The following is a 20,724-nucleotide window of genomic DNA, read 5'->3' on the forward strand; positions in this document are numbered from 1 at the left end:
ACCCAGGGTAACTGAGAAGACCAGGATGATGGGTTGGCAGAGACAACACAGCGAAGAGCAGTCTCCAATTCCCAGCTCCCAGGGCCGTGCAGAAGGCCTTCCAGACTTGGGAAATGAATTGAGGACCCCTGTCGGAGACAATATCAGAAGGCAAGCCATGCAACCGAAATACATGCTTTACAAGGAGGTCAGCAGTCTCCTTGGCCGAAGGAAGTTTGGGGAGAGCCACAAAGTGAGCTGATTTAGAGAAACGGTCAACAATGGTGAGTATGGTAGTGCTACCTTCTGAAGGGGGTAAACCAGTGACAAAATCCACAGCGATGTGTGACCAGGGGCGGCGAGGGATAGGCAGCGGATGGAGGAGTCCAGAACAAGGTTTGGTGGAGGTTTTATTTTGGGCACAGACAGAGCAGGCAGAGATGAAGGAGCGGACATCAGGATCCATGGTGGGCCACCAAAAACACCGACGGAGGAAGGCCAGGGTTCTATGAATTCCAGGGTGGCAGGTCAAACGGGAGGAATGGGCCCACTGGAGCACCTGGGAACGCACAGCATCTGGGACAAAGAGACAGTTGGGTGGACCATTACCTGGGTCAGGCTGGGTGGTTTGAGCTTGGCGAACCTGGGCCTCAATCTCCCAGGTGACAGCTGCCACAACACAGGTGGGCGGCAGAATGGGCTCAGGTTCTGAGGGAGATTCATCAACAGAGAACTGCCGGGACAGAGCATCGGGCTTGGTGTTCCGGGAACCTGGACGGTAGGTAAGCGTAAAATTGAATCTACCAAAAAACAAAGCCCACCTGGCTTGGCGAGAGTTGAGGCGTCTGGCGGTCTGGATGTAGGAGAGGTTTTTATGGTCAGTCCACACTACAAAGGGGTGTCTTGTGCCCTCCAACCAGTGACGCTCTCTGTTGCCAATATCATAATTCTGCTCTGCAGCAGACAACTTGTGAGAGAGAAAGGCACAAGGATGGATCTTATTGTCTTTAGGAGAACGTTGTGAAAGCACTGCCCCCTACCCCTGAATCTGAAGCATCCACTTCCGCGATGAACTGGAGGGATGGGTCAGGTTGAACCAGGACTGGAGAGGTAGTGAAGTGTTCCTTGAGCGTCTGAAACACCAACTCAGCTTCTGGGGACCAACAGAAAGGAGACTTGGTTGAGGTAAGGGCTGTGAGTGGGGCGGCTAACTTACTATAGTTCTGAATGAACCTCCTATAGAAGTTAGCAAAGCCGAGGAAGCGCTGGAGTTTCTTGCGGTCAGTAGGTGCAGGCCAGTCAGCAACTGCTTTGAGCTTGGCAGGATCCATCTTCAGCTGCCCCTGAGAGATGATATAGCCAAGAAAGGAGACAGTGGAGGCATGAAACTCACACTTCTCAGCTTTAACATACAGCTTGTTCTCAAGCAACCGCTGCAGCACCTGACGCACATGGGCCTGATGTTCCTGCAGAGACTGGGAGAAAATCAGGATATCATCCAGGTACACAAACACAAACCGATTGATTGATTGAACATCATTAACAAAAGCTTGAAAGACTGCTGGGGCATTTGTAAGTCCAAAAGGCATTACCAGATACTCAAAATGTCCCAGGGGTGTGTTGAATGCCGTTTTCCACTCATCCCCCTCCTTAATGCGGACAAGGTGGCAGGCATTGCGCAAATCCAGTTTAGAAAAGATGGCGGCTTGGTGCAGAGGGACAAAAGCAGAATCAATCAAGGGCAGAGGATATTTGTTCTTGACAGTGATATTGTTTAACCCCCTGTAATCAATACATGGCCTGAGGCCTCCATCCTTTTTCCCCGTAAAAAAAAATCCAGCACCCACCGGAGAAGAAGATGGCCGAATGAGTCCTGCCGCCGTCTTGAATGTACTCCTCCATAGCCTGTTGTTCTGGTTGGGAGACACTGTAAAGCCTACTAGTAGGAAGGGGAGCTCCAGGTAGCAGTTCAATTGCACAATCATATGGCCGATGAGGAGGAAGAGACAAGGCCTGTTGCTTGCTAAATACAGGGGCTAAATCATGATAAACCTCAGGCACAGAAGACAGATCCGGGGTCTCTGGAGAGGGTGGTGCTACAGAGGCAGGGGACAAAGCAGAGTGAAGGCAGTTAGCGTGACAATGCAAACTCCAGGGATTAATAGTGCCCATGGTCCAGTCCATGTTGGGATTGTGAATCTTGAGCCAGGGAAAACCCAGAACCAATGGTACATGAGGACAGTCAATAATATAAAAACTCATTACCTCTCGATGGTTTCCAGACAGATGTAGAAGCACAGGTACAGTTTTACGCTCCACCCTGGCTAGCGGCATCCCTGTGAGGGCTGTAGTTTTCTCAAGTCTCAGTCTCAATGCCCAACTGCTCACACACCACATGATCAATAAAACTTTCATCAGCCCCGGAATCTATGAGAGCAGAAATGGGATAAGACTGACCTTTATGCACCAGGGTGGCTTCCAACCGAGGATGATTAGGAGGAGAACTGCCAACTGTACGGCTCGCCAGTATTTCTCCCACTACTGGCGGTGTGCAACAGATGGAAGAGAGGAAGCAGAGTCCAAATGCCAAAGTGAAACTTGGTCCGCTACTCTGATGGCTAGCTTGATGGCCTCATCCAAAGATGTTAAATCGCCCCTGAGAGCAATCTCTCTGCCAATCTCCTTGTTTAACCCGCTCTGAAAAGCTGGAATGAGGGCGCTGTTGTTCCAGCCAGACTCCACTGCCAAACTCCGGAACTGGTTGACATATTCTCGGACTGAGAGCCTCCCCTGGCGGATTCTTAGTAGACGCTGACCGGCCTGCTGACCACGAATGGGAAAATCATACATTTTCTTTAATTCTGCAGAGAAGGCGGCAAAAGACAAGGCTATGGGTGAGCCTTCTTCGAAGAGGGCATTGTACAAATTCAAAGGGGGACCCTCAAGTAAATTTACCAAGTAAGCTACTTTTACTGGTCCCCTTGCAGCTGGGACCAGTAAAAGGTGCCCTTTCACCTTTTTGGAACCCAATGGTCTCTCACACGTTCATTCCCAACTCCAGGCCTGACCAGCATCCAGCCTGAACCGTCTCCTGAAACCTAAAAACACTCTGGAACCTAGACAGAGCCTAGATAGGAGATCTATGCATCCATCTACATATCAAAAATGGGTTAAAGCACCACACACCTGAGAATCAGCAAGCCCTCTTACCATCCGGAGCCCCAGCCGAAGTAGCGCTCCATCAGTGCCTGCTTGCCGAGAGAGAGATTCTGATGCAAACTCCGTTGCCAAACTTCACTATCTTGCTCCCATCCAGCCTTCTCCTACCAGCCAACCTTCACCACTGCTCCACAAGTCCACAAGAAGTCATCCTCAGTTAAACCTCAGGCATAAGCAGTTATTTCTCTAGCACAGGTGTTTTGCAGCAGAATGGCCCCTGGAGCTAGCCAGTGAAGCTAGCCTGCTCTGATTCTTCCGAATTCTTCATAGATCTATCTTGCGCAATTTCTCAGCTGCTTCCTGCTCCTGCTCTGAAAACCTGCTCTGTGAATTTAGCAAAAGTTTCACAGTTTTCTCACTTTGATTCGATTTTGTTATCAACTAATAGAGGAAAAGTCATACGCTTTATCCATCCCAAGAGGAATAAGTAGCAAAAGTGGAGAAACAAGCTCTTTAGGACCTGTGGTGACAACTTGAGGTTTGAGGCTAACCCAGGCTACCAGCCAGCTAACAACAAGCTAGCACAGGCTGGCCCAGGCCTGCTAGCCAAGGCTACTAGCTCCAGGCTACCAACACCCTGCCTGCTACTACTGAGCAGTTCCAGGCTACCTGCTCCAGCTGGTTGCTACTAGGCCTGCTCCAAGGTACCAAGTCCCAGCCTGCTACATAGGCCCTGCTCCAGGCTCCAGGCTACAAGCTACCAGCTTCCTATCACCGGCCCTGCTCCAGGCTCCAAGCTCCAAGCTACCAGCTTCCTACCACCGGCCCTGCTCCAGGCTCCACAAGCTACCAACTACCAGCTTCTGCTGCCTGCTCCAGGCCTTAAGCTCCAAACATGGCACCAAGAAAGAGAGGTGAGAAAGGTAAGCTCCTTACACAGCAAGAAAACATTTTCAAGAGTTTTGTCCAAATCTTGGTTGACACTGCTAACACAAGAATGGACAATATGATTAAAGAGGTCCAGGACCTAAAGGCTAGTTTGCAGTTTTCTCAAAAAGATGCGAATGTTCTGAAAAAGACTGGTTATTTCAGTGGTCAATAAAGCAAAGACAGATATTAATTCAATGACTGAAGCAGCATCAGAAATGACTGTGAAAGCAGACTACCTGGAGGGCCAATCCAAACAAAATAATATCATTGTGGGCTTTCCACCACAAATGGCGGAAAGATGGCGCCAGTGTGTGTGGCACGCCGTCTGATGCTCCCTGCTGTGCTTGTGTTTGTGTTAATACTAACAATTGTTCCCGGCAACATAAACTCTCTGCTGTGCTATGATCTTTAGCTCTGCTAAAGATCAAACTTTCTGTTGACACCTTGGTGAAGTTTGATCTAAATGGCCAAGGATCGCCGCCTCCCCCGCTCCTCTCGGATGTACCTGCTCACCCCCTACACGCTCAGGTTCTGCTTCCCCGGAGGAGACGCCACAGACGCCGTGGAAAGCGCTGTGGCTCTTTGGTTAAAATCAAAGCCTATCTGGCGCTGCGGGAAAATTGGCTCCACTGCTACCCGTCATTGCACAATGCAGCCTGCCGCCGCCTGTCCTCGTGGCGAGTCCCGGACCCTGCTGGAACCTGGCTTGTACCTGTTGTTGGCCCGGATGAGGAGACCCACCCTCCCCGCCCTTGCCTCCCTCGCTGTCGCCGAGGTGGAGTGGATCACCGCCACCTCCGACCGCTGGCTCGGGCAACCCAAACGGCCGATGTCCCGGCTCCTATCAGATGTGCCCTGGTTAACGCTAGATCGATTGTGAACAAAACTTTCATCCTGAAGGATTATTTCACGTCGCAGGATTTGGATCTGCTGTTTGTGACCGAGACCTGGCTGAGTGCTGGTGAGTCTGCCGCCTTGTCTGAACTGTTGCCGCTTGGCTGTACTTGTTTGAACTCGCCGAGGACCACCGGTCGCGGTGGAGGAGTAGCTGTTATTTTAAAAGAGAACTTAAACTGCAAACTCCAGTCGCATTTCTCCTTTTCAAGTTTTGAGCTGTGCATGTTCGAGCTCGGGCGCACCAGCCCGATACTTTGCGTGGTAATCTACCGACCGCCTAAGTATAATAAAGACTTTATTCAGGAGTTTTCGGACTTTTTAACTGGCTTGTGCCAAATTATGATAGTATTTTAATTGTTGGAGACTTCAATGTGCACGTCTGCTGTCCGCAAAAGCCGCTGGCGAAGGATTTTATAAACCTCATTGAGGCCTTTAATTTCGAGCAGCATGTTACTGGACGCACGCAAGAGCATGGGCACACTTTAGACCTCATCCTATCATGTGGTTTGACTACTTCCAATGTCTTAGTATGTGATGCTGTTTTTTCCGACCATATGCCTGTTTTATTCGAGTTTGCTCCGCCCTGCCTTGTAAACAAACCGTGCGCTGTTGCGCGCAGGTGCCGTATGGTTAACCCTGGCACCGCCGCACAGTTCTGTGCTGTTTATGTTACTTTGTCTGACCCAGTGTCACCCCTTGACACGAATACTGAAGGTTTAACGTCTTCCTTCTTGACCACTTGCCATAATATAATTGACTGTGTTGCTCCTCTTAAAACGATGCGTCCCAAACCTAAATCTGAGCCATGGTTAAATGACGTCATGCGTGCTGCGAGGCGTGAATGCAGGCGAGCTGAACGCAAGTGGAAGAAAGACAAACTCCATGTTTCTTATGATCTCATGAGGGACAGCTGGAAACGATATCAAAAAATTGTTAAACAGGAAAAGACAAAGCATTTTTCTGACATCATTTCCAGTCATTTTAACAAACCACGTGTTCTTTTTAAAACCATCGATTCTATTTTAAATGTTCCCCAATCCACCTGCCTTGAGGTTTCTTCTGAGGTCTGTGAAAAATTTCTTGTCTATTTTGTTGAAAAGGTAGAAAACATCACAGGCCACATATCCCCCCCTTTGTGACCTTTCTATTGCTCACACTTGCCTTGCGGTCCTGAACCAGTTTGAGCCAGTGTCTCTCCTTACCCTCAACAAAATTGTCACCCAGCTAAAGCCAGCTGGCTCTCCCACCGATGTTATCCCACCTCGCCTTTTTAAAGAGGTCTGGGAGACCATTGGTCAAAATGTCCATCAAATTATAAACAGCAGCCTCGCCTCAGGCACTGTTCCGGTGTACTTTAAACAGGCCATAGTGGAACCTCTAATAAAAAAGCCAAATCTGGATCCGAGCATCTTGTCAAATTTCAGACCTATATCGAAGCTTCCTTTTATTTCCAAGATCCTTGAGAAAGCTGTACTTTTACAACTGCAGTCTCATCTTGATGTTCATGGCATCCTTGACATCTTTCAATCTGGTTTTAAAGCTTTTCATAGCACTGAGTCTGCACTTTTAAGGGTTTTTAATGATATTTTATTGACCACTGATTCTGGTAACGCCGCCCTTTTAATGCTTTTGGATTTAACAGCTGCATTTGATACGGTAGATCATGCAACTCTCATTGCTCGCCTGGAACAATATGTGGGTTTAAAGGGTACAGCACTTGATTGGTTCAGGTCCTACCTGTCAGAGAGAAGTTTTAAAATTAAAATTGGTGACTGTGTCTCCTCATGTGCCCCCCTACCGTGGGGAGTTCCCCAAGGGTCCATCCTTGGACCAGCTCTCTTCTCTCTATACCTTCTCCCGCTTGGGCAAATTTTTAAAAAACATAATATATCATATCATTTATATGCAGACGATACCCAAGTATATCTCCCTTTAAAAAGAGGCGATGGCAGCTCGGCCACACGTCTGCTAGACTGTCTCAGGGAAATCAAAGCCTGGATGGCCCAGAGCTTTTTAAATTTTAATGAAACAAAAACTGAAATAATCATTTTTGACCCCAAGGGAAACTATAATGCCCCTCTTAAGGACCTGGACCCCCTTTTACCTTATTTTAAACCCACAGTTTCTAATCTTGGTGTAAAGATTGATAGTGATCTTAAATTGGACCAACAGATTAATTCTGTTGTAAGAACCAGTTTTTATAATCTGAGGCTTTTATCCAAGATCAAATCTGTTCTATCTTTTAGTGATTTTGAGCGAGTGATTCATGCTTTTATTTCCACACGTTTGGACTACTGCAATGCACTTTATTTCGGTGTTAACCAGGCTTCCCTGGCACGCTTGCAGTTGGTCCAAAACGCTGCTGCTCGTCTTTTAACTGGCGCTAGAAAACATGAACACATCACCGCGATCCTCGCTTCTCTTCACTGGCTTCCAGTCCATTTTAGAATTAATTTTCAAATTTTATTGTTTGTTTTTAAAGCACTGATTGGATCAGCTCCACAATATTTTTCAGACCTCTTAGCTGTCTACACTCCCTCAAGATGTGTTAGGTCAGCTGATCAGCTCCTCCTTGTTGTCCCAAAGAGTAATTTAAAAACACGAGGTGATCGAGCCTTTTCTGTGGCGGCCCCTAAATTATGGAATGAGCTACCACTAAAAATAAGGTTGTCCCCCACCCTACCTACTTTTAAATCACGTCTTAAAAATTACGTTTATTCATTGGCTTTTAACTCAGCGTGAGAGTTATGTGACCTCTGTTCTTGTGTGATCTCTGTTTCCTGTTTGTCTTTTTTTTTTTTTTTTCTGTTGTATGACTCTTATCTTCTGTTAAACCTGTTTTTATCTGTATCCTCATTTTAATCCTTATTTTCTTAACCATTGTGTCTTTTATTGTTAATTACTGTGCAGCACTTTGATAAACTTTTTCGAAATGTGCTATATAAATAAAGTGGTTATGGTTATGGTTATTGTGGACGGCGTTCCAGAATCACCACGCGAGACTTTGGAGGAATCAGAGAACAAGATTTGTGAGATGCTGAGCAAAGATCTACAGATGGATGAGAAGAAGATCGAAATTTAGCGTGCCCACAGGATGGGAACAAACCATGGGGATAGACCCAGACCGATAGTGGTGAAGCTCCTCCGATACAAGGACAAGACAGCCATTCTGCAACAGAGAAACCGACTGAAAGATGTCAAGATCTTCACCAGTGAGCATTACACACAGCATTACATTATTTGTGGTGATTTCAATATTGATCTACTAAATCCAACTAAACTGAAAATCATAGATGACTTCTTGGATACAATGTACAGCATGTCCCTTTATCCAACTATAACTAAACCAAGCAGAATAACATCACACAGTGCTACAGTTATTGATAATATCTATACTAACATCATGGGAAGTTTAACCTCTAGTGGCCTGTTAATATGTGACATTACGGATCATTTACCTGTGTTTACTTTGTTTAACTGTGACGTAAAGAAATCTAAAAAGGATACAAAAGTTATCCACAAACGCAAAAGAACTGAAGAAACTATCAACGCATTTAACAATAGTTTACTGCTCCAGGACTGGAGTGCAGTCTACAGAGAATCAGATGTAGACAGTGTGTATGGTCATTTTTTAGACACATTCATTTCTCTGTATAATACACACTGTCCTGTTGAAGAACGCTATATAAAGGAAAATAAAACAAAAAGTCCTTGGCTTACCAAAGGTATTATAAATGCTTGCAAAAAGAAAAATAACCTTTACAAAGTGTTCATTAAGTTAAAAACTAAAGAAGCAGAGCAAAGATACAAGAGCTATAGGAATAAACTGGACATAATAAGAACTTGCAAAAAAAAAGTTAAAAAAAAATTATAAACTTCTCTATTTTTGGACAAGGTGACAACCCAGTTTAAATAAGACAGATGTAAACATGCAGGAGGTAAAACCCACCTACAGAGGCAGGAGCAGACAGAGAGAAGACAAGGCATCCGCAGCAACCTGGGTCATACTGATGGATGAGGTACTGGGGTATCCAAACCATTCCTCCAGCGGTGCCTCACTGCTCCTGGGCCGTCCCACCTCCATGAGCCAGGGCTGACAGGTGTTATGGTCTCTCCCACAAGAAGAGGGGGAGCCAAAGTCACCCACAAGGACAAGAACAAGGGCCTCTTCCTGGTGTTTGTGAAGGAGGCAGCAGCTACAGAAGAGGCAAGACAGATGGCAGCAGCCCAAAGAGCTGGCCAGCTCTTGTCCTGTTGGAACATCTGATTGAAAAATAGTTTATTAGTTTATTGTCTTTCTTTATTTTTTATGTTATAGAAATGTACAGGGTGACCCAAAAAAACGGGAATCTTTGAAGTGCGTATTGGCAGACATGAGCAAGTGGCAGCACAATTTTTAAAAAATGAATATTCCATCATTGTTTCTTAAATGGCATGTTTTAAGGTTTCAATTACTATGAATAAAATATTTTTCTTCCATCACTCTTGGTTTTATTGGATTGTTATAAAGTTCCCATTTTTTTGTGTCACCCTGTATTAATATTTGTAAACCTCATTTACAAATGGTCATTTAAATCCCCCTCAAAAATCTGAAAAATGTGTTTTTCTTCTGTTTCTGTCGCCAAAAATTGTGACGTTGACTCTACTGACATGTATCTGGTCATAGTTTATCACTAGAGAGGTGTTTTCACACTCCTCTACTGCAGGTGGAGGTGTGTGTGCATGCCTCTACACTCAGTTTCAGACGTACGTATCATTTTTATCATTGTTATTAGAGCTGAAACGATTACTCGAAGTAATCGAGTCCCTTGATTCTTTTTTTGCCTCGGGTAATTTTTCCTGCCTCGAAGAATCGTTTAATAAATAAATAAACTATTTTTATTTTAATGTGGCACAACCGGCGCAACGTGCTTACGTCACACACGCAAAAAAGGAGGAGGAGGCGGGCGTATTTTGAGAAGTAGCGGCAAGATATCAGAAGGGAAGCGATATGGGGATGAGGAAAGCAGTGTTAATTTCGTCAGACGAGACTAGACGAAATATATTCGTCAACGATGGGTTTTTTCATGACGAAAACGAGACGAAATCAATACCCTTAAACACTGACTGTGACGAAATTAGCACGCATTTGTTGTTGACGAAAAAAGACAAGACGAAATCTACTTCACTAAATAAAAACTCAATAAAATGTGTCTTTCCTTTTTCGTCATAGACTTTTAAATTACAATCCAAAAAGTGCATTCATTGGATGCACGTTAGCTTTTCTCCTCCTGCACTGCTGTGTGCTCATGCCGGCGTGTGTGTGTGTGTGTGTGTGTGTGTGTGTGTGTGTGTGTGTGTGACTGAGGAGCGCACACCCACCGGCGCTGTCTGAAGCATAGATATAGAAACGTAGATGCCACGTTCGCCATTGCCGTACATCACCACTATGCGTCTGTCGGTCCGCCATATTGCGCAGGGCGGAAGCTAACGTTCTAAACATTGTAACCCCAGTAACCCCAGAGTAAACCAACTGTCACTTACTTAATCCTGAACCGATTTTCAAGAAATTTGACTTGTTATAAACACGAGAACTTGAACATGATACTGGTTACTTATTGGAATTAAATTCAGATACTGATGGTGGGTCTAATCAGCTCTAAATATCAAAACATCCCCTGAATAGCCACAACTTACCTCTCAGGGATATGCAGGCTACTGTCTAATGAATAGGGAACATCAAATGTAAAAGAATATTAAGAATTTCAACTTGAGTGTCTCCAAATATATAGATTGCTATATCCATTGTATTGTTAGCCTATAAAGCCGCCTGGTTGCTTGTTATTCTATTAATAATAATAAAATCAATTCAGTAATAAATAGAACAAAACTATTTTCCCCCAGACTCCAGTTAAGAGAACACCCAGTCAGTTCATCCGTACACACCCAAGACACATGATAAATCCTATTTTTTCCATCTTCACAACATGTGAAAGACCTAAGTTTGTTGTTCCGTTTCCACACCACACTTAAGCTTGCCCACGTCGTCACTTGTAGGAATAATTTATTTTTCAGCACTCTTGGCTTGGCCTACACAGAACATCATTTTCATCTTCATTAATTCAGACATGGAATACAAAACTAATTATAATATACACATTCATTCAACCTTTATTTAATCAGGTAAGTCCCATTGAGATCAAGATCTTATTTTCAGGAGACCTGGGTACATAGGTGCATCCACAAGCAATCAGTATAAAATGTAAAATATTAAGTTGAGAATGATTAAAATAATACCACATAACACACAATGCCACATAATGACAGCATAATAAAATAACACAAGCAACACAATAAATATGTCATGGAATATTATGAAAATCTGGGAATAAATTCCTTACCAAAATTTTTCTTCACCAATGTGTTTACAAAAGTGTTTAATAACACATAAAAAGATTTAAAGTCAACTCCCATAGGAAAATCTGTGACAGCTAATGAAAGTTCGGATATCCGGGAAAACTGAAAACTGAAAACTGAGCACAGTCCTTGCAACGCATGGTTTGCCCAGTTCTGTCAACGTCCTCTGCCTTGAAATGACAGCTGTAGAGAAGCGTGGTCTCAGTGGGCTTAAAATCCTTCCTCCTGGCAGCTATGGCCCAGGCTTTCCTAACTTCAGGATCTTTGGGGAACCTTTGACAAAAAACAAAGCCATCAGCAAGCCGTAGCATTAACGGTTGCTGAATGATGCAGCTAGTGCATTAAGCCAAAGTTAGCAGCATAAACATAGCTTACTAGACGTAGCTAACGTAAACACACTCCTCTGAACATTTTTATTAACTAAATTATACAAAAAGATCAAAATATCACGTTTAACTTTACTTTAGTCATATACTCAGTAAGCTGCCATATCTTGCTTTGTTTTTTGTTGACACTACAATAAATGTTTTTTGAAGAATAGTTTGATGTAGTTGGATTATTCAAGGTATTTCCTCTAGTTTTAGAGCTTATTTTGAGTTTCTAGTTCTTGTAAAGCTACTTTGATGGACTGTAGTGGAAATAGAACAGTGAGCAAAGAAATTTGGTTAGAGGATTATTGCTTTTAATAGCATTATTTAAAACATATGAACATGCTGAGGTCTCAACGCTGTACGGCAAATTTCAAAGGAGTGTAAGAGAGAAAGAGGGAGGTACAGTCGTGCCAGACAGCAATTTTTTCATGCCCCCCCAGGAATTACTCTCTGAAATTTTGCTGTTAATTGTCCTCTCCAATAATGAAATGGGATTTTTGCCCCTGCCGAGGCCCCTCCCGGTGCTCCTCCGAGACTCCGCCCACTCGTAACCACTTTCTCTCACAAGTAAAACAGATTTCATAAACTGATTAAGGGCAGCTTTGAGCAAGCCCAAAACCAAATACTCATGTTAGCACAGTATAAGGTCATCTCGACCCTCAGGAAAAACCCTAGCCTCAGGGATACTCTGGTCAGGGCCACCGTCTCTCGGAGTGGGGCAGCCTTGGAGGAGCACTGGGACAGGCTAAGGGCAAGGAAGATCCTCTCCAACCCATACAGCGGGCGCTGCACGCCAGTGTCAGGCTCCTTCAGCCTGGCCACGCCTAATTTAGTATATTGCATTTGTTGTGAGATGTGTCATATGTTGTATGTGGGTGAAACCAGCAAAGCGCTCCGCGTCCGGCTCAAACAACACCTGAACCGCATTTGGAGGGGTTATTACAACTCACGTCTGGTATTACATTTCAGCCTCCATGGAGCCCAAAACCTTACCATCCAGGGCCTGGAGACAAACCCGGGCTGGACTGGCGGACAGAGAAGGAGGGCAGAGGGGATCTGGATCTGCAGACTGGACACATTGGCCCCGAAGGGCCTGAACGAAGCAGGGCTCAGGTATACAGGGAGGAGGGTAGGAACAGACCTTACTTAGTAACAGGTTTAATATAGCTGATAGGACCTTTTAGTGGGACTCCCCCTGTGACCCGGGACGTGGGATGCCCGCCCTGCCACCGCCCTCTTATAATGATTTTTTTTGTATGTATGTTTGTAGAAGGGACTCCCCTCACAAAAAAACAAAAAAAAACCAAACAAAAAATTAAAATTAGATAAATAGCATAAATACCTCTAAAAAAATATTTTATTATCAAATTAAATATAATATAAATAAAATGATAAATAATTATAAATATTAAATTGGACTATGTTGCTGGGAAAAAGAAACACATCTAGACAGCATCATCACTCCTTTAGTGAACTATATAATAGGACACTAGAATTATATAAGTAGATTTATTATTAATTGGAGTCCCTCTAATTTCTAAATTGACCCTATTGGGTGGGATGGGACGGGCATTCCACGTTCCATTTACAATTTGAAGTGTTCGAATTAATATAAACAAAATAAAATATTAAATACAACATTTTCTGCCTGATTGTGATTCTGTGCAGCAACTTTCCCCTGTGGGAATGTTTTTTTTTTTTTTTTTTTCTATTAAGAGGATACGATCTCTCTATGTGTGTTTTTTGGAGTGTATTTATGTTTATATGTGTGACATCAGCACTTTCCTCAACTTTGCACTTATTTGCTGGACAGTATCCCTCATTCAGGCAACATTTAGCCACTCAGAGTACAGTGGTCTTGTGTCTCCTCGGAGTCTGCTGACTCCATATGTACAGCACTCATATATCACTGATTCTTGGGAATTTGGATAAATCATGTCCCATTAAGAAAAATGCTATTTCTGTTGGAAATTTACAACATTTTAATGAATAAAAAGAATCAAGGGCATAATCAAGGGGTCCTTTGCACATTTGTAAGGTTCTTTCATAGGTGTATTTTTAATTTTTATTAATTTAATGATTATATGTTGGCCCATGGCCTACAAAACCAGTTGTCCTCGGATAGGAGATAATCATTTCAACTTGATTAAAACAACAAAAAGTACTAATTTCATTGAATAATATATTTACCACATGAAAGAGTACATCATAATATGTATTAAAAACTACAAACGATGAGTTTTGAACAATATTTACTATTGTTTTGTGGTTGCTCAAAATGTGTCCTACATATTTGTCACCACCGTCAGATATTTATTTAAAAAAAAAAAAAAAAAAAAAAAAAAAAAAAACTCTCTATTCTCTCTTAAATCTCTTCATATTTTCGGACACTGCTACTGTCACAACCATAACATGTCAACACCGTCACTTTTGTATAAAAAATATTAGATTCGATTATGGAATAAATGTATACTTTTTAAGAAGAGGTCTGATGTAGGTAGCAACAGGGCGAAAACAAGCTGGCTAATGTGAACAACTCATGCTTATCATGTGAAAGAGTAGGTTTTTGTCACCACCGTCAGATGTCAGACGGTGATGACTGAAGTCTGAAAAATGCTTATAACAGTGCTCAGGATTGTTATTTTTTGTACCAAATAGTTAAATAAAGTTGTTAAGCAAGAAGCCATTGACTTGAGTGGTATAAATTTTGGAAATTTATGTTTTAATGAGGCGACTGTCACCACCGTCAGATTAGTGTCACCACCGTCACAGGCAGTTATATTTGTTTTAAATGAATATGTTTACAATATGTTTCTTTGGTGCTGTTGAGTTATTAAAGTATTAGTCTCTTTTAATACAAAATATGTTTTTCAAATTAAAAAAAAAAAAAAAAAAACATTACGGTGACGGTGTTGACAAAAACAAAGTAGCCTAATAACTGGGAAAACGCCTATTTTATGAAAAAAATGCAAAATGAGGAGGTTGGACCGGTAAATTGCTGAACAGCCAAGACCTTGGCCTATAATGATATGCCTTCAGATTTTGTAATTTAACTCACTTTTTTTTTTTTCAATTAAAACCTGTTTTATCCAAATTCCCAAGACTCAGTGATATATTTTTCACTTAACCTAACCCTGTATGCTGCTTTTTATGGCAGTGCAAAGCTGCAGTGATGAAAAGCCCGAAAAGGGGGCTGATGAAGTGCATTGCTTTGAAGAAGAAGCTGGAATTTGTCTGTGAACCAGGTATAAAAGGCCTGGCAGTGTAAAAGGCTGTCGCTTACGGCCATACCACCCTGAACACGCCCGATCTCGTCCGATCTCGGAAGCTAAGCAGGGTCGGGCCTGGTTAGTACTTGGATGGGAGACCGCCTGGGAATACCCGGTGCTGTAAGCTTTTGCCTTTTGCGCGCAGCAGAGGGCAGTGCTGGCTCTCCGGAGGAGACCAGGCTTTGCACAGCAGTGCTGACGCGCTTCAGGCTCATTTTTTTTTTTTTTTTTTCATATCATTTGATTTGATTTGATTTTTTTTTTTTTTCAGGGTCTTCAGGTCTTCCTCAAGGTGTTATGCTTTCATGCTTTCTACTTTTTTTTGCCTGCACTATGGATGAGACAAGGCCACACTGCCCTAAAATACAATTGAAAAAAGAAAGACAGCAATCAAGCTCTACTGTTTTGTTTTAACAGTTTTACTTTTGATGCATCAGATCATTACTGGTAAATTAAATCATCATAAGTGGAAACTACGTATCCAAAAGCCTTCATTTCTTTCTTTCTTTCTTTTTTTTTTTTTTTTACATGTATTCATGGGATCAAACAATACTGGTAAATACTTGAATATTTACAGGATTAGAGGGCTAATTTAGGCAAACACTGATATATTCATGTAATATAATTTGAAGTATATATGAAGTATGTCTGCTTAATGGTATACATTTTTCCATTGGCTTTATCTGTTACACATCTCACATAAGCAAGACATGTTAGAAGAAGAAAAAAAGTCCTACAAGAACTTAAATATCTCTTGAAAAAAAATCTCTTTTACTTGAAATGAGGAGTTTGGAAGTTGATTAAGTAACATGGGGTCTTTCCTTATTTGATTTCGATTCACATGGCCTTTTTTTGAATGAATTTGGGTGTATTTGTGACTAATTTATCTGTTACAGATTTGCAAGGCACTTTAGTGGGGTTTTATCTTAAATTTACACAATTTAATTTGAACTGTTTTAATAAATAAATAGCAAAAGAAAAGATTGCCACTTCTATGAAGCACAGGATCATGTCTTTGACTCCATCATCCAAATATGGACCCCCTCGCATTAATACATTATGTCATATGACCTTTTTAAAATATTTATAATTTGCTTGTTCTGGTTTATGCAAACTCAAAACGTCCCTGAAATTGCAAAGGTTTTCACAGTATCAAACAGTTTCTAAATTGGTATCCAAAACTGTTTGGCTTTGTTGACTCCTGCTTGTGTCCTGTTAAAATGTTTGTGAAGATATAAACAACTATTATGATGAGACAAAATACTTCATATCGCTTTAAAATTCATTGTGGGGTCAGGCAAGGTTGTGCAGTTCCTCTCGTTGTGATTTAAGGTGAGTGGATTTAACGGTCATGGATTTGACAGAGACGTCATTTTTATTGTCAGTACAAAGAACAAGTTATGACAGCTTTAACAGAATGTGAATCTTAACACTGAGATTAATGGCCTGTGTTCTCTTCATGTTCAGGCTAAGGTGACCAACAGGTCAATCTCCCAAAAACTGAATCAGTTTTTCTAAACCAGTGTACCCTGAGGTGCCAATTTAAATCAGATTTTTATGGATTGATAAAGCCTGTCTCGCTAAGCTGTGAACACAACCACCAGGCTTTAGGCTAGAGAAAAAAAAATGAGCCATGGAAAATGAGCTAAGATTTTAAGGACACCCAGTAATCTACCAGGCTACAATTCATGATTTTGAAAAAAATAAAAACCATCCAGGTGGACAAGATTATGTAAAAAGTATAATTTATTTATCAGTGAAACTATAAAAAGCAATAAGAGTAAAAGTACAACAATACAAAAAAAAAAAAAAAAAAACTCACATAAAATTAGATAGTCTATGCTTCGTAATCCAGGTGATAATTTGTGCGTTCACCTCGTCCAGTACAGAATCCTCAGACCTTCCTTTGACTGTGAGGCCGTGGCTGCCTCCTTTTAGCCAGAAAACATCAATCTGCGCTTTCATTTCATTAACCACACCGTCAAAAAGGACCTGGGCAAAGACAGAGCAAGACCATCACTACAGTGCCGATACTAAAGCAGTCAAGTGCACGTTGCTCCAACTGAAACAGGGGATAGACTATGACTATTAATGCTAGAGAGAATCAAACTGAAAATAAATAAATAAAATCAAAATCACATTTCTAAAACTTGTGAAGAATTTAAGACTTCAGATGAAACTTTAATCAGCCTTTTAAAGGAATACTCCAACGTTTTGGGCAAAATTCCCCTTTTCTTAACCCAGACTGAGACAAAATGTTCAGTACCACTCTCCTCTGTACATCCAGTGGTTCGGTTCTTATTGGTAGCATTTCATATTAGCTTATTATTAGATGTGTATTTAAAACACACATGATACACTCTGTAAGTAAGACAGCTTCAGAGTTGCTGTAAGTTTAATTTTTTAAACTTTGATAGAGCTAGGCTAACAACTCCCATAGACTTCTAATCTTTATGCTAAGCTAATATAAAACGCTATTCATAGGAACTGAACCTATGAACACTTATAACTGTAATATATAATATAATTTCTACATCAAAACATATTTAGGCTTTATGAATGCATGAGGAAAAAGTATTAGATCACATTTATGGGGAGTGCAAACAATTTCAAAGCATGAATGTAAAAAACCTATGTATGATATAAAACATGCAAGCAGTAGGGAAATTTTAAAATAGCTATCAACAAACAGGTATTGAATAAGAACTGAGGAAATTAGATTAGTAAGAAATCACAAAAGGGAATTCACTGCAGATACAGGTGTGAATGTATTCATGAGAATTTCAGGTACTGAGTTTTTAAGTTTTAATCTTTTTTTGACTTGCTGCGAGTCCGGTTTTAACAGCGACCCGTTCTCACCCTGTCACACATGTTGTCCTCAGTCCCTGACACAAACAGCACAGGCATCTGTTCGGGCAGCACCCTGAGGTCCTCACTGCGCTGCTGATGGCTGTGTGTCTGTCCTGGCGGGTGCAGGGGGAAAGACAGACAGATGAGGCCCTGCACAGCGTCCTCCGTCTCTGCTCTCAGCTGCCTGGCCAGTGCAGCAGCAGCGCGGCTTCCCAGAGACCTGCCTGTGGTAAGTGGTGGTGAAGGCACAGGTTGTTTTTTTTTGTTTTTTTTTAAATGCTGGGAACAGAAAGTCTGCAGCATTTTTGATGCCACTTGTTCATTTTGATGAAGCAATTATTTAGAAAAGGGATCGGACAGACATTCTCAGTCAGAATGTGCTCCTGTGTTTTTGTTTGGATCTTCAGAAGACAAGGCATTTGCAATATTTTAAACATTTGGATTTGCACATCTTATTGGTCAATTTCAGGGAAATCTGAGCTTTTTTATCCATTTCTGACTACTTATAGGTATTTTCTGGTCGTTTTCCACCTGTAATACTGAGATGATGGATATACTAGTGTACATCTACTCATGGTTCTCATTAGGCCCTCGTGAAATTGTACGTCTAAAATATCATTTGCATTAACAATCCAACTCTCTGGTGACGACTGTATGCTAGATACTAAATGTACCAGAACATTCATTTCATGTTGCCTGGTCTCCTCACAGGTTAACCCTTTGAATACCAGGACACAGCATTGACAAAATCGATTTAATTTATTTTTTAATAATTATTTTTTTTCAGATTTTTTTGTGGTAATTTTTTTTCTGGGATTTTTCTTGTGTAATTTTAAATATATGATGCTAACAATCAATCAACAATAAATAAATTTTATTTATTTATTTAGCTATTTTATGGTCATTTCCTTGATTGTTTTTAACCATTTAAAAAAAAAAAAAAAAAAAAAAAAAAAATATATATATATATATATATATATATATATAAACCATTTTTTTAACCATTATATATATATATATATATATATATATATATATATATATATATATATATATATATATGTATATATATATATATATGAGGGATTAGATGTCAGTGCTTAGCTGGTTGCTGGGTACCCACAATATTCCTGTGTGTTTATTTCATGGCATATACAGTGAGTGTATTGCTGCTTACCTCCAAGAAGTATGTGCTTTACAGTGAACCTCTCTAGTGATTTCACATAGTCCTGGAAAAAAAAAAGAGCGACAAGAGTGACAAGACATAACTTTGCTAATCCTCCACATTTTAGATGGACATTGTGTAGCCTAAATGTCACTGCAAAACTATTGTAGGACACTTCAAGAGTGTCTGGTACAGTTTTAATTTGCTGTACCAGACACTCTTGAATGCCCTACTGGAGCACTATGAATGTAATTTTTCCTAATTCACTACAGTATATTTTTAGTACTCACTGCTAAGGGCTTACCCACACAGCACGGTAGGCCTTCACCCTGTAAACGAGGTTTAAACCTTTGCATGTGAAACGGACACAAATGATCCCACTTGAGGCCAAGGCATGAGCCAGGGACACCAGGTGCCTGAAGTTCATGTCTCCACCTGCGCCGTGTGTGAGCAGCACAGCCGTGTCGACACCGTTCACCGAGGCAGGGACACACACAGCTGCATCCAGGTGTTTGGTCCCAAACGGCACCTTCACCCTGTCCTGGGTGAATGAGATCAGCAGTGACAACACACGAAATGTCCTGGACTGAACTAGCTCTTGTCTGCTGGACCCCAACTGGCGCAGCTGACTAAAATTAAAAATGTTAATCAATTAACATCTACTGGAACAGATAATGCACTCTGAAATTTATGCAAAACACTTAATGAATAATAATGATATAGTACAAAACTACAAGTCAACAAACTGTTTTTCCCCCCTTTGTTTCCTCTGATTAAAAAGTCTCCAGACTTTATTCACTTCATTACAGGTTGTATTTATTTATTATTTATTTCTTTAATTTTTGTATTATTCTGTTTGTTTGTAAAGTGTATTGGGACCATATTGCATGGTGATGGTGCACTTTAAATTAAACTGATAGACTGACACTAGACACTTTTTCTCCACTGTTCACCGAAACCCTTGCGCTCTATTCAGAAGTAAGAATTAATCGCCTTTTCACTCTTTGACATGGCCGCGATTCTTGGCATACACATTATTAAACTTTAAATATTCCTAAAGTGTTGTGATACGTTCTTTAATTCGGCGCACTCAACATTACAAAAAAACAGCGATAATATCAACAAAAAGCGAACTTTTCGCATTAGTTTATCTGTGTAAAGCCGCCATCATCTTACACCAAAGTCAACGTGGAGTTCAGCGCTGTGAGTCAGATCGATACCGGCGATATTATTAATGTAAAGCGCTGCTTGGTGAATTACTGCTACGGCGAATTTGGCTGAGCACCCTATAGATAAAATATCAAGTTTTACAGTCCTTATCCTACGATGTTAAATACATGTTCCTGGTTGTTGTTGCTGTTTTTTTTTCTTTTTAATATATATTGTAGCTTGCAGAGACGCTTTGTCCTCACTAAATCCAGGGGAAACTAAAAGGAGCTTGGATCCCTTGGATGTTTGTATCGCCAACATCTCTTAAGGTTAAACTCGTTTATAGAACTGAAATAGTTAAATTGCTCTGTAATATTTACCTCGTCAAACTTGTCCATGCCCAGGCTATTTCTTCTCTGGATGTTAACAGGATGCATTTATCAATAACTGACCTCTAGTGTACAGGAGTGGTAATTACAGCTTATAAAAAAAAAAAAAAAAAAAAAAAAATCAACTTCCTGCGTTTTGGCTTTGTAAAATGGCAATAAAAACACCAGTG

General features: G+C 41.2%; 1 protein-coding gene and 1 non-coding gene across 2 annotated transcripts; one reads left to right on the plus strand and one right to left on the minus strand.

The window, feature by feature from the left end:
• Positions 1–15,009: 15,009 nt before the first annotated feature.
• LOC115380501 (5S ribosomal RNA) lies at positions 15,010–15,128 on the plus strand. Its single transcript, XR_003930329.1, has one exon. It is a non-coding gene; the product is annotated as a 5S ribosomal RNA (ribosomal RNA).
• Positions 15,129–16,703: 1,575 nt separating this feature from the next.
• On the minus strand, positions 16,704–20,616 carry tex30 (testis expressed 30). Its single transcript, XM_030080879.1, has 5 exons — positions 20,546–20,616; positions 19,321–19,557; positions 19,029–19,080; positions 17,861–18,075; positions 16,704–16,993 (listed from the first exon to the last, which is right to left on the minus strand). The coding sequence occupies exons 1-5, from the start codon at positions 20,600–20,602 to the stop codon at positions 16,820–16,822; spliced, it is 735 nt and encodes a 244-aa protein (XP_029936739.1). The 5' UTR covers positions 20,603–20,616; the 3' UTR covers positions 16,704–16,819.
• Between the last annotated feature and the right edge of the window lie 108 nt (positions 20,617–20,724).

The sequence above is a fragment of the Myripristis murdjan genome, chromosome 21 (genome assembly GCF_902150065.1).
Source record: "Myripristis murdjan chromosome 21, fMyrMur1.1, whole genome shotgun sequence".
NCBI classification, from domain to species: Eukaryota; Metazoa; Chordata; class Actinopteri; order Holocentriformes; family Holocentridae; genus Myripristis; species Myripristis murdjan.

Bases quoted from the DNA above. Each gene is read 5' to 3' on its own strand.
- tex30 (XM_030080879.1), bottom strand. From the start codon at position 20,602: ATGCATCCTGTTAACATCCAGAGAAGAAATAGCCTGGGCATGGACAAG. The intron at 19,081-19,320 runs GTAAGCCCTTAG...TTTTTTTTCCAG, and splicing joins AGGCCTACCGTGCTGTGTGG to GACTATGTGAAATCACTAGA. The intron at 16,994-17,860 runs GTGAGAACGGGT...GTCTTTGCCCAG, and splicing joins AGGACAACATGTGTGACAGG to GTCCTTTTTGACGGTGTGGT.